This window comes from Canis lupus, chromosome 25, assembly GCF_011100685.1.
Source record: "Canis lupus familiaris isolate Mischka breed German Shepherd chromosome 25, alternate assembly UU_Cfam_GSD_1.0, whole genome shotgun sequence".
Lineage (NCBI taxonomy): Eukaryota > Metazoa > Chordata > Mammalia > Carnivora > Canidae > Canis > Canis lupus.
The window spans coordinates 7,862,994-7,890,514 of NC_049246.1; the positions used below are offsets into that span (position 1 = coordinate 7,862,994).

General features: G+C 37.8%; 2 protein-coding genes across 3 annotated transcripts in view; one reads left to right on the forward strand and one right to left on the reverse strand.

Annotated features, from left to right (window-relative positions):
* Nucleotides 1-27,521, forward strand: part of ZAR1L (zygote arrest 1 like) — an 89,763-nt gene that overhangs the window by 12,866 nt on the left and 49,376 nt on the right. The window contains exons 4-5 of one of the 2 annotated variants that reach the window (XM_038573333.1): nt 18,185-18,227; nt 23,081-23,289. The exons of the other annotated variant lie outside the window; for it this stretch is intronic. Of the exons in view, the coding sequence (XP_038429261.1) occupies nt 18,185-18,227; nt 23,081-23,094 (57 nt within the window). The 3' untranslated portion in view covers nt 23,095-23,289. Of the gene's footprint in view, nt 1-18,184; nt 18,228-23,080; nt 23,290-27,521 lie in introns of those variants that run through there. 2 annotated transcript variants of the gene reach the window in all.
* Nucleotides 23,290-27,521, reverse strand: part of FRY (FRY microtubule binding protein) — a 260,730-nt gene continuing 256,498 nt past the window's right edge. The window contains exons 60-61 of the mRNA XM_038573337.1: nt 25,377-25,579; nt 23,290-24,770 (exon numbers count right to left, since the gene is read on the reverse strand). Of these exons, the coding sequence (XP_038429265.1) occupies nt 24,512-24,770; nt 25,377-25,579 (462 nt within the window). The 3' untranslated portion in view covers nt 23,290-24,511. The remainder of the gene's footprint in view (nt 24,771-25,376; nt 25,580-27,521) is intronic.

Genomic DNA, 27,521 nt, shown 5'->3' on the forward strand with positions numbered 1-27,521 from the left:
AGTTAGAACCTTGCTCTGGAGTAGGCTTTGGATTAAAGGGATGTTGTGGCTGGTTTGATCTTCCTCTATCCAGACCACTCAACCTTTCTCCATATCAGCAACAGGCTATTTTACTTTATCATTTATGTGTTCACTGTAGCAGCACTTTCAATTGCTTTCAAGAACCCTTCCTTTGGACTCACAACTTGGCTACCTGTTTGACATAAGAGACCTAGCTTTTGGCCTGTCTCAGCTTTTGACATGCCTTCCTCACTGAACTTAAAGATGTACAACTCTTCACTTGAACATTGAGAGGCCATTGTAGGTTTATTCACTGGCTTAACTTCAATATTGTTATGTCTCAAGCAATGGGAGGCCTGAGGAGAGGGAGAGAGATGGGGGGAATGGCTGGTTGGTGGTACAGTCAGAATACATACATTTGCTGATTAAGTTTTTCATTTTATATGAGCTCAGTCTGAGGCACCCCAAAACAATTATGATAGTAACATGAAAGATAGCTGATCACAGATCATAACAAATACATTAAGGAAAAGGCAGAAATATTATGAGAATCACTAAAATGTGACACAGACACAAAGTGAGTAAATGCTACTGGGGAAAAATGGTGACGATAGACTTGCTTGACATAGAGTTGCCACAAACCTTCAAAGTGCAATAAAATGAAGCATAGCAAAACAAGATATGCTTCTACTTAACTTCCCACATCTCAATTATGGTAGTTCCATTCTCCCATTGATATGGGCCAATGTACCTGTTGTTGGTGGCGAGGACCAAATGAGCTGATATGTTATGCATTGAAGATCATAACTAGCATTGTGAGGACTCAGTAAACTGAGCTGTTCCTTACTTTGGTGGAGCTATATAGTAGATGTATGTAGGTGGCAGAGAGTTTCAACATACTAGATTTGAAATATTTGAGACATCCAAATGGACATGTCATGTAGGCTATTGAGTATATGAATTTGGAATTTAGGAGGGCTATCAGAGCTGTGTGTGTGAGAGAGATTTGGAGATTAAAAAAGTACATAGTTTTTAAAGCCTTGGGTCTGGATGGGACCACCTGGAAGGAAAGCACAGCACTGGCTCTGGGGCACACCAACATTTGGAGCAATGATTCTAAAACTTTCATGTCCCTGGAGTTATCTGGTGATCATATTAATTGCAGATTATGATCCAGTAGGTTTGGGGTCTGAGTCTGCCAATCAAACTCCCATGTGCTATCAATGCTGCTGGTCTTCTGGATCACACTTTGAGTAGAAAGAGATTAGAGATCAGGTAAAATAGGAGGTCAAGAGGGTCACAAAAGTAAAGCTAAAACAGTATTTCAAGGTCAACTGAGTCAATTCCTGTGGTAAGTGAAAACGATGCAGATAGACACATCTGCTAGAATGGTGACAGGAAGGTTACTGATGATCTTGAATGAAGTTTTCCATGGAATGGTGGGGATAGAAGCTGCAGTAGAGAAAGTCAAGACAGTGAATAGAGATAGTTTGCTAGAAGTTTTGCCATTAAAAAGTAGAGAAATTAGTGGTAGCCAGAATTGCATTTGGGGGAAAGGTGAGAGATTGAGTAAGTTTGTATATTAGTGGGGAAAAAAATGGAGAGAACTTGATGGTACAGTTGGTAGAGGACATGCCTACAGGAGCAAAGCCCTTGGAAAGGGAGAAGAGCTGAAATCTGGAGCATTAGGCCTGAATGGAAACCATATTTATTGTAAAAAGATGGAACACCTAGAACATGGGGCTAAAGATAGGTTTATAGATTTGAGGGCAGAGATGAGACCCTCTGTGTTATGTACTCAATGCGTTATGAAGCAAAGGCATTAGCTGACACAGATAGGAAGGGAGAGGGGTGGGAAGCTGAAAAGGAAAAGCAAGGTATGAAGTAAAGTCCTGGGAATTTGACATTATCATGGAAGTGTAATTGTACTGTAGGGTTGTCAGATAGCATTGGGAGCTCATTCTGAGACTTAGTGCTGTTTGAATTATGCTTGGTTGCCATTGTGTTCTAGTAACATCACACATAAGGGATTCTGTTGTAGGTGTGGGATGTGGAGATCTTAGTTTTAACCAGTTTTGTAAGACAGGTGTAAGATGTTTGAGAATGTCAGCAAGGGAGTGACTATAGTCCTTGGAATTTAAACTGGTTCAGCAGAGGAGTAAAGGCAGGGGATAGGTAGTGGGAAACGTAGTGAGATTTACAGATTGTTACTTGTGATAGGAGAAGAATTATAAGAGCAGGTGGGAGCTAGAGTGAAAGGGAACTGGAAGCATTCCTGAGTAGGATGCTGAAGGTGAGTTGCAGCTGGTACACTTGCACCTGCTGGTAGGGTTTTGATATAGCCATGAAATCAGGTGGTCAAGGTAGAGTAGAGGGGTGAAGACCCCTGGATGTAAGAACGCTAAAACCAAGAGGAAAAGGTTTTGTGTGGGTCATGCATGAGGATGTTTGTGGTCCCTGAGAACAGCATCAGAGGTTGGGGTAAAGAAGAAGGCAATGAGCAATAAGCTGTAGTCTATTCAGTGAAGTGAGGGTGTGAAAAGGAGGGTTTTAGATAAGTTCTCAACCAGAGCTGCCACTTAAAGTCATAGGGCAAGCTTTATAAATTCTAAGGCAGGTCTCTCCACTCAGCATTTCATTTAAGGGATCTGGGGTGGGGGTGGGGGGCCTGTGCCTGTGAATCTTTCAAGTTTTCTTAATGGTCCTAATGTACAGGTAAGGTTCACAACCACTCCTGTGAGTGATGGTGATGGGCTTGAGGAGGGCTGACTAGAACAGTTGGGTGGCATGAATTTCTGTCACTGGGCTTTTTGAAATAGAAATGAGAAAAAGATTGGAAATAGAGGTAAGCAAAGGGGAGTTTTCTCAGCCTCATGGCTCAGGAACTTCTAGAAGTTCCTGTCGGTGGCTAAAGTTCTTGGAACCTGAATCAGTGTACAGTGTTAGAGCAAGAGATTACTGTTAAAATCAGGGTCTGGGCTGGAAGCGATGGTGACAGAGAAGGAAGCATCTGCTGGGAAACTGTAAGTAGACTGCAGTGAATTTTAGCCACTCACTTCCGGTGACCTCAAATACAAAGTCACCAAATGATGACAGATTTGAGGTTGAATCATTACACAAACAGCCTACATCAAACAACAATTGGTTATGTACTGTAGAATGAATGAATTTGAATTAAATGTTTCTCAAGATGGGATAGTTGTTAAATTACTGATTTGGTAGACCCTGCTCTGGATTTCACTGAGGGGATCTTCATTTTTGTCATACACCCCTGGTGATTCTTAGGTTTGAGAATCACCTCGGTAACAGATTTCAACCCTTAAACAGCCCTGGAATTTGAGCACACTTCAGTCCAATTAAATCAATCTCCAGAGCAGTGGAGCCTGAGTACTGGCTTTTCAAATTTCCCTACACGATGTAATGTGCAACTAAGGTTTCAAATTCATTTTCCTTACACACTGATTCTTACAAGGAAGACAGGTGCATATTCTAAATTTTTCCTCAGGGGTTTAAAATACCATCTATGTGACTTTGGTCCAGACTTCTCAACAACATACTCACATATCCACCCATTTGCTCACCATCTGGTCTTGGATGCGTAATTAAGGTATCTCATAGATAATATGTCTGAAAATTAAATCTCGATTTCCATCTCTCAAACATGTACTTCTTTATCTCAGTGAATGGCAATTCTATTCTCCCGTTGGTCTAGGCCAAACTTTGGAGTCTCACGTTTCACATATTATCATCAAGTCCTATTAGCTCTCCCTCTGGAATATTCCAGAATATACCAACTTGTAATCATCTCTATTGCAACTACCCCAGCCCAAGCGTTCATTACATATTCACTGCACTATTATAATAGCCTTCTAGCTGTTTTTAAAAAATCTTTAAATAATCTTTATTGAGTGAAAACTTGACAATAATACATTTCTTGCAAATTGGAGATGCTTAGTTCCAAGAAAGAATTATTTTCTTTTTTTTTTTAAGATTTTATTTATTTATTCATGAGAGAAAGGAGAGGGAGGCAGAGACATAGGCAAAGGGAGAAGCAATCTAAAAAAAAATCAAGGACTTCCTCAATGTGCTTGTGTCTACTAATTCAGTCATTCATTACTGTGTCCAGCAATTCTCAAAGTACTTTTGTGTTTATGATTCAGTCTTATGTAACATAAGGACTACTGTGAACTATAATTTTTATGTTAACAAGTGTTGAATAAGTAATTGTGTGAAGATGGAGAGTCACTGAAATTCTTTGGACTCAGTTTCTTCATCAAACTATGCTTCTATGATTTGGATTTAGTTGTTCAATTATAAAATTCAGATGATGACAGTCAGTTCTCTGAGAGGGAAATTTAGTTTAGTAGATGGAATTTTCTCTTTTAAGATATTTTTTTCCCTTGAGATTTTCTCAACTTTGGAAGTTATTGATAGAAAAGCTCAGAGTTGATCATGCTTTCTTTTGACAGCTTTTTTTTTTGACAGCTTTTTTTAAATGGACATTTATGGTTGCAATTCTGATTTTATATTCTTTACCTATAATTACTCATAATTTCTTGCACAGGTTTTCCTATTTTGTAGTAGTATTTCATGATTTTTTAAATAATTTACTAATGTGCAATCATTTAAGCTGGTCTGAAGTTTTTGTTTTATTTTGTTTTAAAGATTTCTTTTTTTTTTTTGTTTTAAAGATTTTATTTATTCAGGGGCACCTGGGTGGCTCAGTGGCCGAGCACCTGTCTTTGGCTCAGGTCATGATCCTGGGTTCACAGGATCAAGTCCCACATCAGGCTCCCTGCAGGGAGCCTCCTTCTCCCTCTGCCTATTTCTTTGCCTCTGTCTTTGTCTCTCATGAATAAATAAATAAAATCTTTAAAACAAATAAATAAGAATAAGAGATTTTATTTATTCATTTGACACACACAAAGAGAAAGAGAGTGAGCGCATAAGCAGGGGGAGCAGGAGAGTAGACAAGCTTCCTGCTGATCAGGGAGTTCAGTGCGGGACTCCATCCCAGGACCCCAAGGCAGATGCTCAACCTACTGAGCCAGCCAGGTGCCCCTAGTTTGAAGTTTCTAAAGTTTGTGCTACCTCAAATACTTTGTGATATACCTTGATTATATATATATATATATATATATATATATATACATATATATATATGTATATATATATATAAAGTTTAGAACACTTTACTAAACATTTCTAGGGCATAAGTAGGAAAGAGACATTGTTTTTCTGCCTTCAAAGAATTTACATTTTAATTGTAACAGTTTTAATTCAGTTTACTAATTCATGAAATATATCTGGAAAATTTGTCAGACTTGGGCATGGATGAAAGTGATTAATGGGTTTTCTTCAAAGGAACGCTGAATGTCTAGGGACTCTGAAAGGTTTATCTGGTTCTAAATGAGTGTACAGTTTGGATCATCTTTGATTGACAAGGCTATTTTACAACTCTGTAGGGATAAAAGTTAAATTGTACAAAACTAAGAACATTGCAAACGTTTTTTACCTATAACACTGCAAATGATTCCTATTCTCAGCAATACAAATGGATTTTGTCCAGGAGAAAATCTAAATCTTTAGAAGTCAAATTCTATTATGAATTGGTTTTCACTTCTTTCTGATTTCCTCATTATTTAATAAAGAAATGAAAAAAAGAATCATTGGGAGAGAGATGCTAACAGGAAGCAGACAGTAAGGGGCATTTCTTTCTTTTTCCTCCAGCTTTGCAGTCTCCCCAACAGCAGCAATGTCAGAGCCTCACATATAGCCATTGTCAAAGCTGGTATGTGGTTTGCAAAATACAAGCATCAGCTTCACAAAGCAGAATAGAGACAGATAGTCCCAGGTTCGGAGCAAAGAGACAATAACTTAACAATTGGCACTCCCATGTTTGAAAAAGGAATCGCCATCCCCCAAGTTGCTCATCTTAGAAACCTAGTAACTAGTTGTTCTTAGGGCTTCTCTCCCCTTATATTAAAAAAAAAAAAAAAAAAAAAAAAAAAAAAAAAAAAACCCTCTATCTGCGTTATATAAGTAGATAAAAATTCTAAACCATAATTTCCAAAATGATAAAAATCATGATTCTTATGTAAATATAAAAAGAACATGAATCAAAATGTTTTTTTTTTAAAGATTTACTTGTGGGGGAAGAGGGAAAGAGAATCTCAAGCTGACTTCCCACTGAGTGTAGAGCCCAGTATAGGACTCAAACTCACAACCCTGAGATCAGCACCTGAGCCAAAACCTAGAGCCCAATGGTTAACTGACTATATCATCCAGGTGCTTCTCACTGGTCTTTCTGCTCCTGCCCTTCTGTGTATTTTCTGCACACAGCAGCCAGTGATCGTTTTTTTAAAATTTGCTTTTATTGTGGTGAAGCATATGCAACATGAAATTTATCATTTCTAAACGCTAAATTCAGCAGCATTAAGTACATTCACAATGTTGTACAACGATCACCACTGTCTATTTCCAGAGCTTTTTCATCAAACAGAATGATCCTTTTATGACAGACGCATGTCACTGCTCTGCCCCCAAACATCCAGTGACTTTCTGCTTCAGTTAGCAAAGGACCAAGTCCTTCCTGACTCACCTAACCCTTTCTGCTGTCCTCTCTGACCACTCTCCTCTTCATTCATTTCACTCCTGTCACTGGCTTCCTTGCCATCCCTTAAACAAAAGGATCATGGTCTTGCTTCAGGATCTTTGCATTTTTCTTTTCCTTTGTTGGAATGCTCTTTCTCCTGGCAACTCTTATTGTGTCTTCAGTTCATTGAGACCTCTGCTCAAGTCTCTCATTATTTGAAGGGCTTCTCTGACTCCCTTCTGAAGTAGCATCAAACCCCAGTTACTCTCTGTCCTTGTTTCGTTTATGGCATGCAGCATCACCTGACACAGACATACAAGTACATCTTCCTTGAATAGAAAGATAACTGTAGTTTCCCCTGAAACAGTTGCCTAGCTCACAGTGGACACAATAAATAGTAAACGTAGGAAAAAACTCAGCTCATAAGTAGTCAAATGTTAATAATCCTAAGTAAATGTATCAAAAACTTAAAACACTCAGCCTTTTTTTTTTTTTTTTTAGTTTATTTATTTGTTCATGAGAGACATACAGAGAGAGGCAGAGACATAGGCAGAGGGAGAAGCAGGCTCCCTGCAAGGAGCCTGATGTGGAACTCGATCCTGGAACCCCAGGGTTACGTCCTGAATCAAAGGCAGACACTCAACCACTGAGCCACCCAGGTCCCCAAAACACCAGCTTTATGGAGATATAATTAACATAGCATAAATTCACTTGTGGACACTATGTTCAGGCAGGTATTTGGAAGCTAAGCTATTGATGCAAGCAGCAGGAGGTACTCCTGTTTCTATGATTCTACAATTCACTGAAAAGATCAGTGTTAGGATTTGGAACCAGAAGTACTTAAGACTGTCTTCTGTGAATGTTTACGTATGCATGCATGCATGCACGTGTGTGTGTGTGTGTGTATGTGTGTGTGTTGGCCAATGGTTACAAGCATCTTTATTCACAGCTGCACTAACACATTTTCTTAGTGTCCTCACCTATGAATGGGAATAATATGTGCATATGTCTCTAAAACATATGGTGCTCTTTCTAAAACTCTATTTGGAGACCATAATTTTAATCAGTTTAAGTCCAAGTTACAGTGCACCTATATAAATTGCTTTTTTTTAATGCCAGTGGATAAAATGTGTATATTTTGGTGCCAGAAAGCACTGAGATATGAGGAGGCATTTCTTTTATCACAAAAGAATCTGTTAAATATCTACCCTCTCTTTTGGGTGGCTATCTCAACTCCTCATCTCCTCCCCATTTCTCTCTGTCCCTGGGGAGGTGAAAATGCTCTAGTAATAGAGGCACAACACATTACCCAGGGAGATTTGACTATAAGTCTGTCATTTTTACTAGGCTCAGCTGGGGTGGGGCTGTAGCTTTAAGGCACCTTTCTCCTAACAGTTTTCCTCACCTATAGTCAGAGAAGAGGAGGTGAAGAAATAGAGGAAAAGTAGAAAATTTCCACATTTTAGCAAATTTCTATTGTTTTATAAAATTAAGAAAAAACACTACCACTACGTTTTATGACTATAGATTACAATGTACTATTGAAATCCCCTCTTAATTTAAATTTTAATTCCAGTGTAAACACAGTGTTATGTTCATTTAAGTTACACAATATAGTGATTCAGCAATTCTATATGTTAGTCAGTGATCATCAAAATAACTGTACTCTTAATCCACTTCACCCATCCCCCCTCCTCTGGTTTGTTCTCTATAGGTAAGAGTCTGTTTTTTAGTTTGCCTATTTTTTCCTTTGTTCATTTGTTTCTTAAATTACACATATGCATGAAATTACATGGTGTTTGTCTTGCTCTGAGTGGCTTATTTTGCTTAGCATTGTACTCTCTAGATCTATCCACGTCATTGCGAATAGCAAGATTTCATCCTTTTTTATGGCTGGATAATATTCCATTGTATATATATACTATATCTTTATTCATTCATCAGTCTGTGGACACTTGGGCTGCTTCCATAGTTTGGGTATTGTGGATAATGCTGCTATAAACAGTCGGGTATGTGTGACCCTTTGAATTAGTATTTTTTTTTTTTTTTGGTAGATACCCAGTAGTGTAACTGCTAGATCATAGGGTAGTCCTATTTTTAACTTTTTGAGGAACTTCCATACTGTTTTCTAGAGTGGCTGCTCCAGTTTGCATTCCTATCAACAGTGCAAGAGGGTTCCTTTTTCTCCACGTTCTCACCAACACTTGCTGTTTCTTGTATTTTAGATCTTAGCTATTCTAGCAGATGTGATGTTATCTATCTTTTTAAAAATATTGTTGATGTAATATCTCCTTGTAGTTTTAGTTGTATTTGCCTGACGATTAGTGATGTTGAGCATCTTTTTTGTGTGTCTGCTGACCGTGTGTCTTCTTTTAAAAAATGTCTATTCATGTCCTCTGCTCATTTTTTAATTGGAGTATTTATTTTTGGGGGTGTTGAGTTTTATCACTTCTTTATACATTTTGGATACTAACCTTTTATTGGATATGTTGTTTGTAAATACGTTCTCCCATTCAGTAGGTTACCTTTTAGTTTTGTTGATTCTTTCACTGTGTAAAAGCTTTGTGTGTGTGTGTGTGTGTGTGTGTGTGTGTGTGTGTGTAAAAGCTTTTTATTTTGATGTAGTCCCCATAGTTTTTTTGCTTTTGTTTCCCTTGCCTCAGGAGACATATCTAGAAAGAAGTTGCTATGGCCAATGTAAAAGAGATTACTTCTTGTGTTCTCCTTTAGGATTTTGATGTTTTCATGTCTCACATTTAGTTCTTTAATCCATTTTGAGTATATTTTTGTGTTTGATGTAAGACAGTGGTCCAGTTTCATTGTTTTGCATGTTGCTGTCCAGTTTTCCTAACATTAATTTTTGAAGAAACTGTCTTTTTCCCAATGGATACTCTTTCCTCCTTTGTTGATGATTAATTGACCATATAGTTGTGGACTCATTTTGGTGTTTTCTATTCAATTTCATTGATCTATATGTGTCTATTTTTTATGCCAGTACTGTACTGTTTGCTCACTGCAGAGTTTTAATAACTTAAAAGTTTGTAATGGTAATGCCTCTGGCTTTGCTTTTCTTTTTCAAGGTTGCTTTGACTATTCAGTCTTTGTTTTAAACTCTATTTTGTCTGATATAAGTACAGCTACCCAGGCTGGGTTTTTCCTGCTTCTTTTTGCATTCAATATCTTTTTCCACCTCTTCATATTGAGCTTGTATTTGTCTTTAGGTCTTAAGTGAGTGTCTTGTAGGCAGCATATACATTGATCTTGGTTTTTCATCCATTCCATAATTTTATGTCTTACAATTGTAACATTCAGATCATTACATTTAAAGTAATTATTGATAGGTCTGTTCTTATTACCATTTGATTAAATGTTTTCTGGTTGTTTTATAGTTCTTCTCTTTTCCTTTCTTTGTGATTCATCACTTTTAGTGTTATGCTTGGTTTTCCTTTATTTTTTGTGTATCAGTTGTAGGTTTTGGTTTGTGGTTACAACAAGATTCACATATAACACCATCTAGGAGTTGGAGGAAAGAATATCCATTGGGAAAAAGACAGTTTCTTCAAAAATTAGTGTTGGGAAAACTGGATAGAAAACACTTCTAAGTATTTAGTAGTCTGTATTAGGTTGATGGTCAGTTAAGTTATAATTCATATAAAGAACTTTATTTTTACTCCCTCACCCTCCATGTTTTATGTAAATATTATTGTTTGTTACTTTTTTTATTTTGTGGATCTCCTTAACTAATTTTATAGATATAACTGATTTTACTACTTTTATAACTGCCTTTATAAGTGATTGCTCTACTACCTTTATTGTATGTTTGCTTTTACTTATGAAATTTGTCCTTTCATAATTTTATTATTTCTGATTATGGCCTTTTCCAATTAACGAATTCTTGGAAGGCCAATTTAGTGGTGATGAAGAACTCCTTTAAATTTGTCTGAGAAATTAATTTCTTTTTTACTTCTGAATGATAATTTTGCTGGGTAGTGTATTCTTGGTTGCAGGTTTTTCCCTTTGAGCTCTTTGATCTATCATGTCACTTTCTTCTGGCCTGCAAGTTTCTGCTGAAAAATTAACTCATAGCTTTATGGGACTTTCCTCCTGTGTAACTAGTTGCTTTTGCTGCCTTTAAGATTCTCTGTCTCAGTTTAATTGTTGGCATTTTAATTAGTATGTGTGATGTTTTGGATTTACTTAGGTTCACCTTGTTTCAAGCTCTCTATGCTTCCTGAGCCTGAATATCTGTTTCTTTCCCCAAGTTTGGGAATTTTTCGGCTATTATTCCTTCAAACATGTTTTCTGTCTATTCCTCCTTCCCTTCTTCTGGGACTCCTATAATGGTGAATGTTCATTTGAGGCTGTTCAGGAAATTTTTTAGCCTATACTCATTTTTTAAAATATTTTTTTCTTTTTGCTATTTAGCCGAGGTGCTCCCCATTACCCTGTCTTTCAGGTTACTGATTTTTCTGCATTCTTAAATCTGTTGATTCCCTCCAGTGTAATTTTCATCAGTTATTGTAGTCTTCAACTTTGATTGATTCTTGTTTATATTTTCTCTTTGAAGTTCTGAGTTATTTCACTCTTCTCCCTAGTTTTGTGAGCATCTTTGTGACCATGACTTAGAACTCTTATCAGCTAGATTAATTTCTCCTTCTCATTTAGTTCTTTTTTTGAAGTTTTGTCTTGTTCTTTGATTTGAGCATATTCTTCTGTCTCATTTTGCTTGATTTTCTTTGTTTCTATGAATTAGGTGGAACAGGTACTTCTCTAAAACTGTGGTCTTGTAATATGGTTGTCTTCTGTGTAGACTGAGATGGCGATTTTGGTTGGCTGGCTGGGGTTGTTACTGGTGTTGCCTGGAGTTCCTGGGACACTCTGTGCTGGGGCTGCCCTGTGGGGATGGCCTAAGCTGAAGTTGGGGCAGACTAGGCAGTCCTGGGGCTCTTTGCACAGAGTGCCCTGGCAGGACAGCTGAAGCTGAGGTGGGTTCAAGCCAGAGTGTCTTGGACATTCCACACAACAGATGGCTAATATCAAGGCAGAGTTCATGCTGAGGGTCCTAAGGCACTCCATACAGAGGGTGCTCTGGTAGGGCAGCTAGAGCTGAAGGGATGGACAGAGTGTCCTGGGGCTCTCTATACTGGGGTAAACTGGTGGGGTGGCTGGAGCCAAAGTAGGGTCTGGATAGTGGTCCTTGGCTTCCCTGTGCATGGGTTACCCTGGTGAGTTGTCTGGAGCCAACACAGGTGTGGGCTGGGAGATTTGGGAGTACTGTGCACTGGGGTTACCAAGTCATCTGGAGCCCAAGTGATGCAGTCTTGGAATGTTCCAGGGTGCTTTGTGCCTATGCCACTTTGGCAGGATGATTGGAGCTATAGGGAATATTGACCAGAGGTGTCCTGGTGTGTGCTGTGCTGAGGCCATCTTGGTGGAATGGCTGGGTCTGGTGAGGGCTAGGGGCCTAGGAATCCCTGAGGAGGCAGACCAGATATGTTGCCCAGACCCTTCTCCCATTTGTGCTATCAATTTAGCACAATGTAGGGGGAGCTTAAACCATGGTACTTGCCAGCCCCTCTGACCAGGACAGATGACCAGCAGCTCTCCATGACATTTAGGAGGGTTCTAGAACTGGTTCTTCTATATTTAAGTAGTACATTTAAACCATGGCTTTTTTTTTCTGTGTCTCAGGTTAGATGAATCTGCTCATGGTCCCTCATTATTATCCCTCCCTACTGCAATTCACAGTATTGTGTGGGGTTTCTTTTCATTACTATGTCTCCATTTCTCTTGCTGTTCATTCTGTATGTGGTCTCTCTATCTTTTGTTGTGCAGAAGCTGTTCAGTCAGCCCTCAGGTCTTTTTCAGGAAGAATTGCTTTACATATAGGTGTAGATTTGATGTGTTTATGGAGGGAAATGAACTCAGGGTGTTCTGTATCACTATCTTGGGCCAGAACCCTGATTTCACTTCTTCTGTCTTATAACCTCCATATCAGCTTTAAAAGTGATTAACATACAACTCTTACCATATAATTGCTTTTCTTAGTGAAGATTTTTCCTTTCACAATTTTCTTGCTTTTAGTCATGGCTTTTTCTTTTCTACTTAAAGATGTCCCTTTAACATTTCTTGCAAGGTAATGAACTTCTTTTAACTTTTGTTTGTCTTTATCTCTCCTTCAGTTCTGAATGATAAACTCACCAGGTAGAGTATTATTGATTGTAGGTTTTTTCCTTCCAGCACTTTGAATATATTATGCTGCTAGTTTCTGGCCTGCAAAGTTTCTGTTGAAAAATCAGTGTATAGCCATATAGGGTTTCCCTTGTATGTAACTAGTTTGTTTGTTTCTGCTTTCATGAGTCTCATTTTGTTTACTTTTTGAACATTTTAGTTACTATCTGTCTTGGGTAGATCTCCTTGGGTTAATCTTGTTTGGGCTCTCTCTGCTTCCTGCACCTGGATTTCCCAGGGTAGAGAGGTTTTGAATTATTATTTCTTCAAATAAAATTTCTATCCCTTTCTTTCTTCTCCTAATAGGACCCTCTAGAACAAGAGTTCATAAGCTTGATATTGTATAACAGGCCTATCCTCATTTTTTAAAAGTGTTTTTTAATGAACATATTCAAACATTGACAGTACTTTATACAGTAAACACTCATATATCCACCACATACACTCTATCTTTAGCATTTTACTAGATTTTTCAGTCTAGTCATGTATCCATTCTCCTGTCCATCCTTCATTCCATTTTAGTTTTTTGAAACATTTCAAAGTAAATTGCGGACAATAACAATTCATCCTAAATACTTCAGTATGCAAATCATTAGGTCAATAGTTTGTTTACAGTTATTTTTCTATTGACATACAATTTAGATGTGATGTACTGCACATATGCACACACATATTTTTAGTGTATGTTCACTGTATTTTAGTAAATGCCTACATAAATAACCCATGTAACCCAAATTCCTATTGAGATATAGAACATTAACAATATCATCAACATTTCTATTACTAAAGTATAGTTGACATATCATGTTACATTAATTTCAGGTATACACTATAATGATTCAACATTTCTATAATTTCTCTGCTGATCATGATAAATAGGTCACCATCTGCCACTGTACAATGTTATTATCATGTTATTGACTATTATGATATTATTTCCTACATTGTATTTTTTTACCTCCAGGGTTTATTTATTTTATAATACAAGTATGTACCTCTTAATCCCCTTTGTCTATTTTACCTATCTCTGCCCCCACCTCTCCTCTGGCAATCATCAGTTTATTCTTTGTACTTAAGTCCATTTGCTATTCTGACTGGTGTGAGATGATGTCTCATTATGGTTTTTGATTTGCATTTCCCTGATGATTAGTGATGTTTAGCATCTTTTCATTGGACTGTTGATCATCTGTATTTCTTTGAAAAACAGTATATGCATGTTCTCTGACCATTTTCAAATACGATTATGTGTTGGTTTTTTTTTTTCTCTTTTGGTATGAGTTGTATGATTTCTTTATGTATTTTGGATATTAACCCTTTTTTTTGATGTATCATTTACAAATATCTTCTCCTATTTAGTTAGGCTGTCTTTTTGTTTTATTGATGATTTCCTTCACTGTGCAAGAGCTTTTTATTTTCATTTAGTCTCACTAGTTTATTTTTGCTTTTGTTTCCCTTGCCCGAGGAGACCTATTTAGAAAAATGTTGCTAAGGCTGATGTCAAAGTGCTTACTGCTTATGTTTTCTTCTGGGAGTTTTATGACTTCAGGTCTCATATTTAGATCTTTACTTAATTTTGAGTGTATTTTTGTGTAAGAAAGTGGTTCAATTTCATTCTTGTACATGTAGCTGTCCAGTTTGCCCAAAATCATTTGTTGAAGAGGGTATCTTTTTCTCATTGTATATTCTTGCCTCCTGGGCATAGATTTATTGATCATTTAAGTGTGGATTTACATCTGGGTTCTCTATTCTGTTTTATTGATCTGTGTGTCTTTTTGGGGGAGGGTCAGTAACATACTGGTTTTGTTACTATAACTTTATAGTATATTTTGGAATCTGGGATTTTTCTACCTACAGCTTTGTTCTTTACCATGATAGCTTTGACTATTTGAGGTCTTTTGTGGTTCCAGATCAATTTTAGTATTATTTGTTCAGTTTTGTGAAAAATGCTATTGGTATTTTGATAGGGATTATTGTATTTATAGAATGTTTTGGGTAGTATGCATATTTTAACAATATTCTTTCAATATTTTCAATATTCTTTTCCATTTGTTTGGGTCATCTTCAGTTTTTTTCATCCGTGTCTTATAGTTTTTAGACTATAGGTATTTTATCTCCTTGGTTCAGTTAACCCTAGGCATTTATTCTCTTTGGTGTAATTGTAAATGGGATTGTTTTCTTAATTTATCTTTAGGCTATTCCATTATTAGTATATAAATGTAACAGTTGCATATTAGCTTTGTATTCTGCAACTTTGCCGAATTCATTTATTCTAGTAGTATTTAGTGGACTCTTTGGAGTTTTCTATATAATTATATAGGTTAATTATATAATTATATAATGTATATATGTGTATACTTATATATGTTTAATTATATATATATTTAGCAGTTTTACATCTATGTTCATCAGGGATATTGGCCTATAGTATTTTTTTTGATATCAGGGTAATGCTATCCTCATGGAATGACTTTGGAAGTTTTCCTTTGTCTTTTATTTTTTCTGGAATAGTTTGAGAAGAATAGGTATTCACTTTTCTTTAAATGTTTGATAGAATTCACCTGTGAAGCTATCCAGTCCTGGACTTCTGTTTGTTAGGAGTTTTTTGACTACCAGTTCAATTTTGTTACTAGTAAGTGGTCTGTTCAAATTTGCTATTTCTTCCTGATTCTGTTATGGAAAGTTATATTTTTTAGGAATTTATCAATATGTTTTATAGTTTGCTCAATTTGTTTCCATATAATTTTTCATAGTTTGTCTTCTATTTTTTTGTATTTTTGTGGTGGTGTTCTTTATCTTCCTTCATTTCTGATTTTATTTATTTCAGTTCTCTTACTTTCTTGATGCATCTAGCTAAGATTTATAAATTTTGTTTATTTTTTTTATAAAGACTCAGGTCTTGGTTTCATTGATCTTTTCTATTTTTTCTAGGCTTTATTTATTTCTACTATAATTCATTCATTCTTTCTCTTTCTTTCTCTTTTTAAAAAAGTGTATGTATTTGTTGGTATGTATTTGATGCTGTATTTGTTCTTCTTTTTTGTTTCCTTTAGTGTAAGGTTAGATTTACTTGAGACTTTCTTGTTGCTTGAGGTAGGCCTGTTCACTATAAACTTCCCTCTTAGAACTGCTTTTGCTGTATTCCAAAGATTTTGGACAATTGTATTCACATTTGTCTCCATGTATTTTTTATTTCCTCTTTGATTTATTCATTGATCCATTTTTTAAATTGGCACGTTGTTTAGCCTCCAAGTGTTTTTTTTTTTTTAGTTTTTTCCCCTTGTAATTCATTTCTAGTCCCATATATTGTAGTCAGAAAAGATGCTTGATATAAATTTGAAATTTCTTAAATTTTTTTTTGTTTTAGATTTTATTTATTCATGAGAGAAACAGAGATTGAGAGAGAGGCATAGGCAGAGGGAGAAGCAGGCTCCATGCAGGGAGCCAGATGTGAGACTCGATCCTGGGACTCCAGGATCACACCCTGAGCCAAAGGCAGACACTCAACCACTGAGCCACCCAGGCATCCTGAAATTTCTTAAGTTTATTGAGACTTTTTCTGTGGCTTTGCATGTAATCTATCCTTGAAAATATACCACATCCACTTGGAAAAAAATGCATATTCTTCTGTTTGGAAGGAACATTCTATATATATCTGTTAGGTTCATCTGGTCTAATGTGTTGTTCAAAGCCACTATTTCCTTGTTGACTTTTTGTCTGGATGATTTGTCCAGTGATGTAAATATGCTATTAAAGTCTCCCACTGTTTTTGTATTACTGTCAATTTCTGCCTTTACACCTTTTAATATTTAGTTTATGTATTTAGGTGCTCCTTTGCTGGGTACATAGATATTTAAAATTGTTATAGAATCTTGTTGGATTGATCCCTTTATCATTATGTAATGCCCTTCCCTGGCTAATGCTACAGTCTTTGTTTTTAAGCTTTATTTTGTCTGGTATAAGTTACTACTTTGGCTTTTGGTTCTTGCTTCCATTTGCATGGGATATCTTTTCCATCCCTTTATTTTTGCTCTGAATGTGTCTTCAGGTCTGTAGAGAATCTCTTACAGCATGTAAATAAGTCTTGTTTTCTTTTTATCCATTCATTCATTCTATGTCTTTTGATTGAAGCATTTAGTCCATTTACAATTAAAGTAGCTATGGGTAAGTATGTACTTTTTGTCATTTTGTTGTTTTCTGGTGTTTTTCATAGTTCCTCTCTTTTCCTCTCTTGTTGACTTCCTTTGTATTTTGATGACCCTTTTTAGTGTTACTCTTGAATCCTTTTTCTTTATTTTTTGTGTAGGTATTATAGGTTTTTTATCTGGGGTTACCATTGGATTCATATATAACATTGCATGTGTATAACAGCCTATGTTAAGTTTGTTGTTGCTAAGTTTGAATACATTCTGAAAGCACTAAATTTTTAGTCTCCCCTCCAGTTTTTATGTCTATAATGTCATATTTTACATATTTTTATTTTGTGTATCCTTGATTAATTTTATAGATATAATTGATTTTACTACTTTTGTGTTTTAATATCTATTTATGTTATTAATAAGCAATTAGTAATTAATCTATCTTTAAAAATTACTTGCTTTTACCTAGGACTTTTTTTTTTTATAATTTTCTTACCCTAGAAATGGGCTTTTCTTTCTACTTAAAGAATTCCCTTCGATATTATTTGCAATATTGAAGGGCTTGTTGAGTGGTGGTGAACTACTTTAACTTTTATCTGGGAAACTCCATCTCTCCTCAATTCTGAATGATAAGCTTGCCTAGTAGGGTACTCATTGTTGTAGGTCTTTTCCTTTCGGTACTTTGAATATATCATGCCACTACCTTCTGACTTGCCAAGTATCTGGTGAAAAATGAGCTGTGAGCCTTGTGGGGTTTCCCTTGTAGGTAACTGTGTTTTTTTTTTTTTTTCTCCCTCTTCCTACTTCTAAGATTCTCTATCATAACTTTTTGCCATTTTAATTATTGTGTATTGGTTTGGACCTTCTTGGGTTTATCATAATTGTTAGAGTTTCTCTGCTTCCTGGACTTGGATATTTGTTTTCTTATTCCAGATTAGGGAAGTTTTCAGCTATTTCTTCAATGCTTTTCTGCTTCTCTCTCTCAGATCCCTATAATATGAATGTTATTACCCTTGATGATGCAGAGTTGCCTTAACCTATTATCATTTTTTATTATCGATCTTCCTTTTTCTGTTCAAGTTGGTTGTTTGCCATTACCCTGCCTTCCAGATTGCTGTTGATTCATTCTTTTGTATCCTTTTATCTGCTGTTGATTCCCTTTTCTATATTTTTCATTTTAGTTACTATATTCTTCTGATTGGTTCTTTTTAATATTTTCTAGATCTTTGTTGAAATTCTCACGGATTCATCTGCTCTTCTTTCAAGTGAGTAGTATCTTTATGACCTTTACTTTGAATTCTTGCAAGTATATTGCTTATATCCGTTTAATTTAGCTCTTTTTCTGTGATGTTTGTGGTGTTCTTTTGCTGGAGATGTATCCCTCTGTTTCCTTACTTTTTTCTCTTAGGTAGGTAAGCTATTATTTCTGATTTAGAATGTAGTGGACTTGAATAGGAGAGATCTTGTGATGCTCTATAGCATAATATCCCCTGGTCACCAGAACTAGGCATTCCAGAGCTGTCCATCCACTGTGTGGTCTACATGTGCCCTCCTTTTGTGACTAAGAATGCTGTGGGCACACTAGTGGTAGGGGCTGCTCTTCAGTTCAGCTAATTCCAATGACCCACTTTGCTTTCTGTGGGGACACTGGGTAGGCTTTACTCCCTGTCCTGTTTAGAGGCCTGGCTTTAGCCATCTGGATTCACTGGTAGGTGGGGCCAGCACTCATACTAGCTGTCTGCAAGTAGCTTCTGTCATAGCTAGGTACGCTGAAGGGCAGGGCTTGCTCCCTGCACAGCCAGCTAAGAGGCTCAGCTGTAGGAACTGCAGGCACACTACTGTGCAGTTATTTCCTTATCTCCTTAGAGCAGGATTCAGTTTGACATGGTGCTGATCTGGTCTGGCCATGGCTGCTGCTAGGAGCAGAGGGACAGTACCCACTTTGTAGGGGCACCTTCCAACCTCAGTGGCTTGGGTGACTCAGGTTTGCAGTGATGTGTTGGTGCAGGGCATGTGGTGTTGGCAAGGTAGATAAAGATGATTAGAACTGGCTCCCACCAAGTGTTCAGCTCTCTAGGCTGGGGTAAGGCAAGAAAAATGGTGCCCATCAGTACTTTTGTTCCCAGAGATATCTGCAGATCCCTGCTTTTCATGCACCCTTTCTAAATTAGTATATCTACATGTATACTCCAGGCATTTTTCAAGCTGTTGCTTCTGTGTCTGAGGGCAAATTATTTAGAGTGATGATTTTTCCAGGGCAGGGACTCAGTATCCTTTCACCCTCAGGCTCTTTTGGAGTTAAACCCCACTGACTTTTATAGCTCCTGGAGATAAGCCCTGCTGATTTTCAAACCCAGACATCAGAGGACTCATCTTTCTTGTGTGGATCCCAGGCTGGGAGTGCACAGTGTGGGTGGGGTCTGGTCCCCTTGCTTCTCAGTGATTATGATGCCCTTCCCATTCATGGTTAATCACTCTGGCATTTTGATTCTTAACCAGGTGACTGCCCCTCCTATCCTTTTTGATGTGGTCTTCTCTCTATGACTTAGCTGTGGAAGATCTTTTATGCCAGTTTTCAGGTCATTATCTGAGTTAATTGCATAGATATAGTTGTTGCCTTTGTATGCTGTGGGATGAAGTGAGCTCAGGATCCTCCTACTCTGGTACCTTCCCAACTTCCCTATCTTCTCATTTAAAATTTTTTCCTCAGGTGGGTTGTATTCCTGTATTCTTTCAGATCACTGCTCTGTTTTTCTAGGTCATTTAATCTACTGTTGATTCTCTCTAGTGTGTTTTTCTTTTCATTTTGTTCTTCAGCTCTGTATCTTGTTATATTTTCTATCTCTTTGTTGAAGTTCTCACTGAATTTACCCACTCTTCTCTAAGTCTGATGAACATTTTTATGACCATTACTTTGAATTGTCAGGTAGCTAATCTCTATTTTGTTTAGTTCTTTTTAAGTTTCGTATTGTTCCTTTATTTGGAGTATATTCCTCTTCTCATTTTGTTTCTTTGGATTAGGCAAAACATCCACTGCTCTCAATATTAAAGGAGTAGCCTTGTGTAGGGACATCCCCTGTGTCAATAACATGTATCTGGTGGCTTTGACCAGCTGGCTGGAGCTTCATGAAGTGCAGGTCAGGGTTTTGGAGCACTTTGCACCAGAGATCCTCTGGTAGGATGGCTAGAGCTGAGGCATGCATGCACTGAGGCTTTGTATGCAGGGGCATCCTGGTGGGATTGGTGGAGCAGAAACCAGCATGTCTTTGAGGTGCTCCATGCCCAGGCTATCTTGGTGAGATGGCTGGAACTATAGTAGGCATAGGTCAGGGGTATTAGGGTGTGTGCCACTCAAAGGCAGCTGTGGTGGGATGGTTAAAACTTGAGTATGTTATGGCAGGTGGCCACCTTGGGATGATGGCTGGAACTGTTGTGGGCTAAGAGTCTGAGGCTTGTGGAGGTGGCCAACTGGCTAGAGCATTTGGGCCCTGCTTCTGTCCTTGCTATCAGGTGGAGGGGGAACATAAATAGTGATTCTCACCAGCATCCAGGACCACAGAGAGAGTTGCAGTAGTTTTCCCACTGTCAGGCAGAAGCTCTAGGGGTTATAAATAAGTTTCCTTCACTTATAGTCCAGTTACCCTTTAAACTGCTGCTTTTTTGTTTTGTTTTGTTGTATCTCAGGTTGGGGGATTTCCATCAGTACCATGTATATGTTTTTCCTGTTGTTCTTTGTGAGGTTCCTCTATTTGTATGATCAACTCTTGATTTCCCTTTCAATTACGAATAATAACCTTGTTGGTTAGAGTATCATTTTTTCTAAGCTTATTTTTCCTCTTAGCACTTTGAATAATTCATATCTGTTACTTCTGGCCTTCAAGGTTTGTTTCTTCTGAAAAATAAGCTGATAGTCTTATGGTGGTTCCTTTATATGTAACTAATTTATTTTTCTTGCTTTCAAAATTTTCTTATGTTTAATTTTTAACATTTGTATTATCATTGTCTTTGGACTTCTCTTGTTTGGGATACTGTATGCTTCTTGGGTCTGCATGTCTGTTTCCTTTTTATGGTATTTTTCAGCTATCATATCTTCAAATAAGTTTTCTGCTCCTTTTTCTCTTCTCCTCATGAGACCTTTATAGTATGAATCTTAGTATGCTTGATATTATCCCAGAGGTATGTTAAACTATCCCTATTTCCAAAAAAAATCTTTTGTTTGCTGATTAGTTTGAGTCCTTTCCACTACCATGTCTTCCAGATTGCTAATCCATTCTTCTCTATCATCTAATCTGTTTGCTCCCTCAGTGTATTTTTCATTTGTTATTGTAGCCTTCAGATCTGATTAGTACCTTCTTATATTTTCCCTTTAAGTTCTGTGTTTATCCATTCTTCTCCTAAATTCAGTAAGCATATTTATTGACCATTACTTTGAACTCTATCAGGTAGACTGCTCATCCTTCTCATTCAGTTCTTTTCCTGAATGCCTTTTTTTTTTTTTTTTTTGGTCTTTTTCCTTTTTAATTTTTCTTTCATTTGGAACCAATTTCTCTGTCTCTTCATTTTGCCTAACTCTGCTTCTATATATTAGGTAGTTCATCTAGGTATACTAGTCTTGAAGGACTGGCCTTATGTAGGAGATCCTATGGGGCCTGGAAATGCAATCACCTGCCCATTTAACTCAGGTGCTCCAGGGCTGTTCACTCTGTGGGCTGGTACATTCCCCTATTGCAGTGATGCTAGACTGCTGTGGGTGAGTGCTATACAAGAGTGGCCCCCGTCCCAGCTGGCTGTGCATCTGGCAGCAACTGATGTAGGGTATGCTAATGGGATTAGGCTGTGCCTAGCCTGGCTGGGTGTAAGGGCTTGCTGAGATGCAGGGTTGTACAGGGATCTCAGTGGGACATGTTCCCTGGTATTAGGAATCTAGGAGGATTCCAGAATAGTACTTGCCAGTGCTGGGATCAGTGTGGCAGAATTGAGTGAATAAAAATGGCTGTTGCCAGTGTTTCTGTCTCTTTGGAGAGCCCCAGCTGTCTCCTGACTCTGGCAGGTACTCCAAAATTATTAAGTGGGTCTCCTTTTCCTGTGGTGTGTGTACTTTTCTTTTTTTTAATTTATGATAGTCACAGAGAGAGAGAGAGAGAGACAGAGAGAGACAGAGACACAGGCAGAGGGAGAAGCAGGCTCCATGCACTGGGAGCCCGACGTGGGATCTGATCCCGGGTCTCCAGGATTGCGCCCTGGGCCAAAGGCAGGCGCCAAACCGCTGCGCCACCCAGGGATCCCGTGTGTGTACTTTTCAATCTGATATTTGTACAGTGGTTTCTGGGTTGAATACATGAGCCTTTTTTAATAATGGGTTTTCCTTTCCCTGAAGTTCTATAATTTTTTTGGATATACTCCCTTTTGGTTTTCATAGTCATGTGTTTTGGGGACTTACGTCTACTGTGCAGGATGTACGGGTTAGGGTTCCTGAAACTGATCTCAAATACCTTGCTTCTCAGGGAAAAGTTAATACCTTTGAGAACTCTCCTGACCATGGAACCCTGTGCCAGGTGTGTTTTCTTTAGTGAGACCATATCTCTGCCTCTTCTACCTATCTCAGTGCTTTTTCCTTTTGTGAAGGCTCTGTTCATCCAGTTTCTATGTTCCCTTCTGTGGGAATTACTCTGAATGTAATTGTAGATTTTTGTGTCCATTGGAGGAGGTGAGCTCAGCATCTTCCTATGCTGCTATCTTGAACTACCCCCGCCCCCAGCAAAGTTATTACAATTAGTTAATAGTTGTCTTTGGTAACATAAAAAATCCTGGTTCATACTCCATTTTACAGGCTATTTCCAGAAAATTACTACTTAAGATTTAGTTTTTATATGTTAGAAAAGCAAGTTATATTTGTTAGTCTAGGTAAATATGAGTAGGAAGACAGTAACAGATCGTCATGTGTGTCTGTGTCCTGTTTTTCATGTGGGGTGAAGATAGATGGAGCATTGGTGACAGAATTAAAACTCCTATTTTTCCATATAGTGTCTATTTCATAATTTTAAAGATGATAATCTAATGATAGGTGTTGACAATTAGAGTTTTCACTCTTAAGATTTCTCTCTTTGGTTGATTACAGAGAGAGCTCGTTGAAGGTCAGTCTTAGCTTAGCGTCCACTTCCAAAGAGGTAACAGCTAGTTCCTGCTTCAGAGTCCCTGTGCTTACTGCTCATCCCCAGCAAGTGCCAATTATAGAATTTATATGAATGGTGCCCCTTGGGGTTATCACTGTGGCAACGCACATGCAAAACTGTAACTGTCCAAGGCAAAGATCTTCTAAGCCAGAAATAAAATCCATAGTCGATATGTATTTTTGTCTTTTTTTTTTAGTCTAAAGGAAGTTCTGAATATCAACCAAGATTACATCACAAAAACTTTAAATGTATTTACAGAGTGAATAAGTTACATAGATCAACTTTGAATATGTTTCTGATGTGCAACTGGTTTACATGCACACAGCTAACACTTGACAGCATTAGTTTTAAGGAGCAAACTTAAGAATGGCCTTTTTCATATATGTTACAAATAAAATATGATATTTCTTAAGTAACAAAGTAACAACTCATAGTTTATCTTTATGATTCTACTTCTGGCTATCCAAATGGATATTAAAATATGCATGCATGACAGGTGAAAAGACTTGGATTTTATAATGTGAATTTCTTTAACTTTTTTCTACAAAATGGCAAAGTTGATTAAAATTAACACTCATCCTTTGTAGTATAAATATGCTCATATAAGCAACCTTCTAGTAAAAAGCAGCCAAGACCCTTACAAAAAGGTCTATCTGGACCATATTTGGTGCTAGGGTCCTAATCACAGACTCCTGCAAAGAGATTCAGGGCTTTCGGAAACAGTAGCCTAGCAACATAAGAAAGGTACTTCATAGCAGCTCCTTTTAGATACAGTAATTGTATTCAAATTACAGTGTATATTAAATTGTCCACTTACAACTCCCTTTTCACATAAACAGGCTGTCAGCTTTTGACCGTCTTACAGTTTTCAGTGGCCAGCTTCATTCTGCCTGCCCCTTCCTTAGCCCACCAAAAAAAGGAAAAAGGAAAAAAAAAAAGGAAAAATAAAAGAATGTACAAGTTTTAGGATATAAATTTTTTTTTTTTTTTTTTTTTTTTTTTTTTGTGAAGAAAACATTGCACTTTTGCCAATCTAAAATTGTTTCTAGAAAGGAAGGTAATTCAGTGTAGTCGGCTTTGGTATGCAATGGAAGTCACTTTCTTCAGTAGTGAGTTGCATCTGCTCAGTAAAATGGTAACACCTTTGTGCCACACAGCATAACGGATGGAGTCTGTCCCAGAATGTTCTATGCTACCTTGGTTTTTAGAGTATTGCTACACGTTGGAAGTTCTGTCATCCTGTTTAGAAAACCTACAGGTAACAAGAGGGAGAACAGTCTGACCAAGCCTTCTGAAGGCTGAAAAGACACAGAATGACGTCACCCCAGCATGACAGCACCCCCAGTTTGGAACCCACGGGGGCTGGGAGGCTCCTGTCAGAGACTAGTGCCAGAAACACTGGAGTCTGGAAGAAAAGCTGTGAGGACCCGGTAACTCTGGGCCCTGCGAATCATGTCCCGGATCTCCATGTTCAGCTCCATCAGCTTAGTGCAGATTTCGGTCAGGCTCTGGTTGGACCCCACCAACGCGTAAGTACCCGTTTGTCCCAGAGTTTGATGGCGGAAATAAATATTCAGTAGTGTCTGGACCTCATCATCAGAACTGCTTCCAAAGATGTCATTGGGCCACAAACTTCTGCAGTCAAAAAATAGCATAGATTATAGAGGCATTATTGGTCACATGGTTGAAAGGTTATGAGCCTCTGTAGTATAAGAATATTACTTAAAAAAACTAGCTTTGAGATATAACTCACATATGTTAATTCATCTGAAGCCTACAACTCAGCGGCTTTTAGTATATTCAGAGGCTTGCAAATATCATCATAGCCGATAGTAGAATGTTATTGGTTTTGATGAAAATATCTAAAGCTTCTAAATATCAGACTAGAATTTGAAAATCATAAAAATTGTATTTGCTATAGCATTCTGGTTCCAATGAATGTGAATATACTATCAAACTGTAGGGAGAAAAGGATACATTCAAATGATAGTTTTCAAAGCATACCCCAACTTATTTTAAAGTGTTTCAACATTTTAGGGATGACAAAACATCAGAAATAACACCTATACTTTAAACATATAAGTTCTGAAATGGGATATTTCTGGCATGGTATGGTAAAGATCTGAGAAGGACGTGTATAAAATATCTAGATGTTCCTTCTGTAGTGATTCAGTTCCCAACCATGACAAAGTAACTGTCAGGTATATATTTCCTTTAACCATTTCTAAAAGAAATAGTTACCTGCATTCCCTGATTTGCCGTAAAGCCTTTCCAAGTTCATTGTTCTTCAGGCACTCTAGCATGGACTGGATGGCTGCTTCGGTGGATGTGAAGGTCGGCTCAGACCACGCACCCTCTATATAAAGAGGGTCAGCTGCAATGGCTGCAGTGGCCTCCTTCAGATTTTTCTTTAAGTCACTCAGTTCCCTGGACATGTTTAGCAGCTGTTGAGAAAATCATTTTTACTGTATTAGTTGTAGGCTAGATTTTGCATCCCCAGGAGAGAAATTTTTTCTTATATAAGGTCTGGTTAAGCACAAGTTTAATATCCTAGTAAACTAAAATCAAACAAATAAAACTATATTGGTATGTGCAGGGGGTTAAACACATTGTGTAACTTTCTGTATCAACTGCTGGGATACCCTCCTTACATGAGAGGTTAACATTTCCTTTCAAATGTTTTCTATTTAAGTAGAAGGGCATATCTGGAGTTAAAAATGCATAAGACTTGGGTAGAGCTGGGTTCAAATGCCAATTCTGCACTGCACTTGTGAGACCACAATCAAGTAAATGGACTTTGACGGGCTTCAGTTTTCTCACATGTGAGACATAAGACATTACACACCTCACATGTAATTCTAAAGATGAGATGACGTATATAAAATGCTTAGTACAGTTTGGCACATAAATGCTTAATCAGTGTAATCCTGAACATGGATCTTGTTTGAAAAATAACCTTTTTAAATCATTTGTATGCCATGGGAAAAGATGAAAGATAAGGAAGAGGAAAAATCTCAAGGTAATGTTAGTATTCATGTTACTGAGGTAAGAGATTTTACCTCAAAATTACTCATACCCAAAGCTAAATCCTAAAAAGAGAACCTATGTCACTTCTTAGTGCCCCCAAAATATACTATGGAAGTCACCTATTTTGTAATTTGATCTCAAGAGCAGTTTAAAAAAGTTGATGTGCATTTAAAAGTTTGTTTTCCTTTGTTTTTTTTTTTTTTTTTTTTTTTTTTAAGATTTTATTTATTCATGAGAGACAGAGAGAGCGAGGCAGAGACACAGGCAGAGGGGGAGAAGCAGGCTCCATGCAGGGAGCCTGATGTGGGACTCGATCCTGGGTCTCCAGGATCAGGCCCTGGGCTGAAGTCGGCGCTAAACTGCTGAGCCACCAAGGCTGCCCAAAAGTTTGTTTTCCTTTGTAATATAAGTTGGTGATGTCTGTTTTCTTTGGAAAGCTGATTTACCAACATCTTCATCTTTACTCATTCCCAGCTAGCTTACTGGACCATGTATAGAACCAAAGCCCTCCAGAATTGTCTTCACACAGGTGTCTATTAAATACAGTACCTACTCCAATACTAGGTTTAAATTTACTGAGGTAATCCTTTATCAAAGGAAGAGCTTGGGAAAATGGCAGAGTAGGAGGATCCTGAGCTCACTTCCTCCCATGGACACACCGAAGCTACAACTACATCTAATGCCACTCCCTCTGATAACAACCTTAGGACTAGAATAACAGTTCTTCCACAGCTTAAGACCTAAAAAAAGCCTCATTGATTAAGGGTAGGAGAGGCAGAAGGGGCAGAGACATTGTCAAGAACCAAACCCCAGGTGTGGCGATTCATAAGAAGAAGGGATATCACAGGTATAGAGGGTCCTTCCTGAGGAGTGAGGGGGATCAAGCCCCACATCAGGCACCCCCTGTCTTGGGGATCAGCCTTGGGGGGAAGATAAGCTCCTATAACATCTGGCTTTGAAAATCGGTGAGGCTCCAGAAGAGTGGGAGGATGATAGTAAACTGAGACTGCTTTTAAAGGGCCAGCATGTTATATAAATCACTCTGAGACTCATTAGAGAGGCAGTAGTATGAAAAGCACCTGAGTTATATATGAGGATTTATGGACTTTTAGGGCATGTGTCAGACAGGCAGGGGTCTGTAGGAGCTTTCTCTGGGAATAGAAGTTTTGGCAGCCAACATTTTCCTTCCTCTCCTTAAGTCTAGCTGGCCTGATGCTGGTGGTAGCCAACCCTGACAATCTCTAACTAGTTTGCTAGCAGTGCTCGCCCTGTCCTAGCAGATACTCCTCCTGCCACATGTGGCAGGCAGCCCCAGCCAGGATGGGCATGGGCAGGCTTCTCAGCCAGATTACTAGGGGC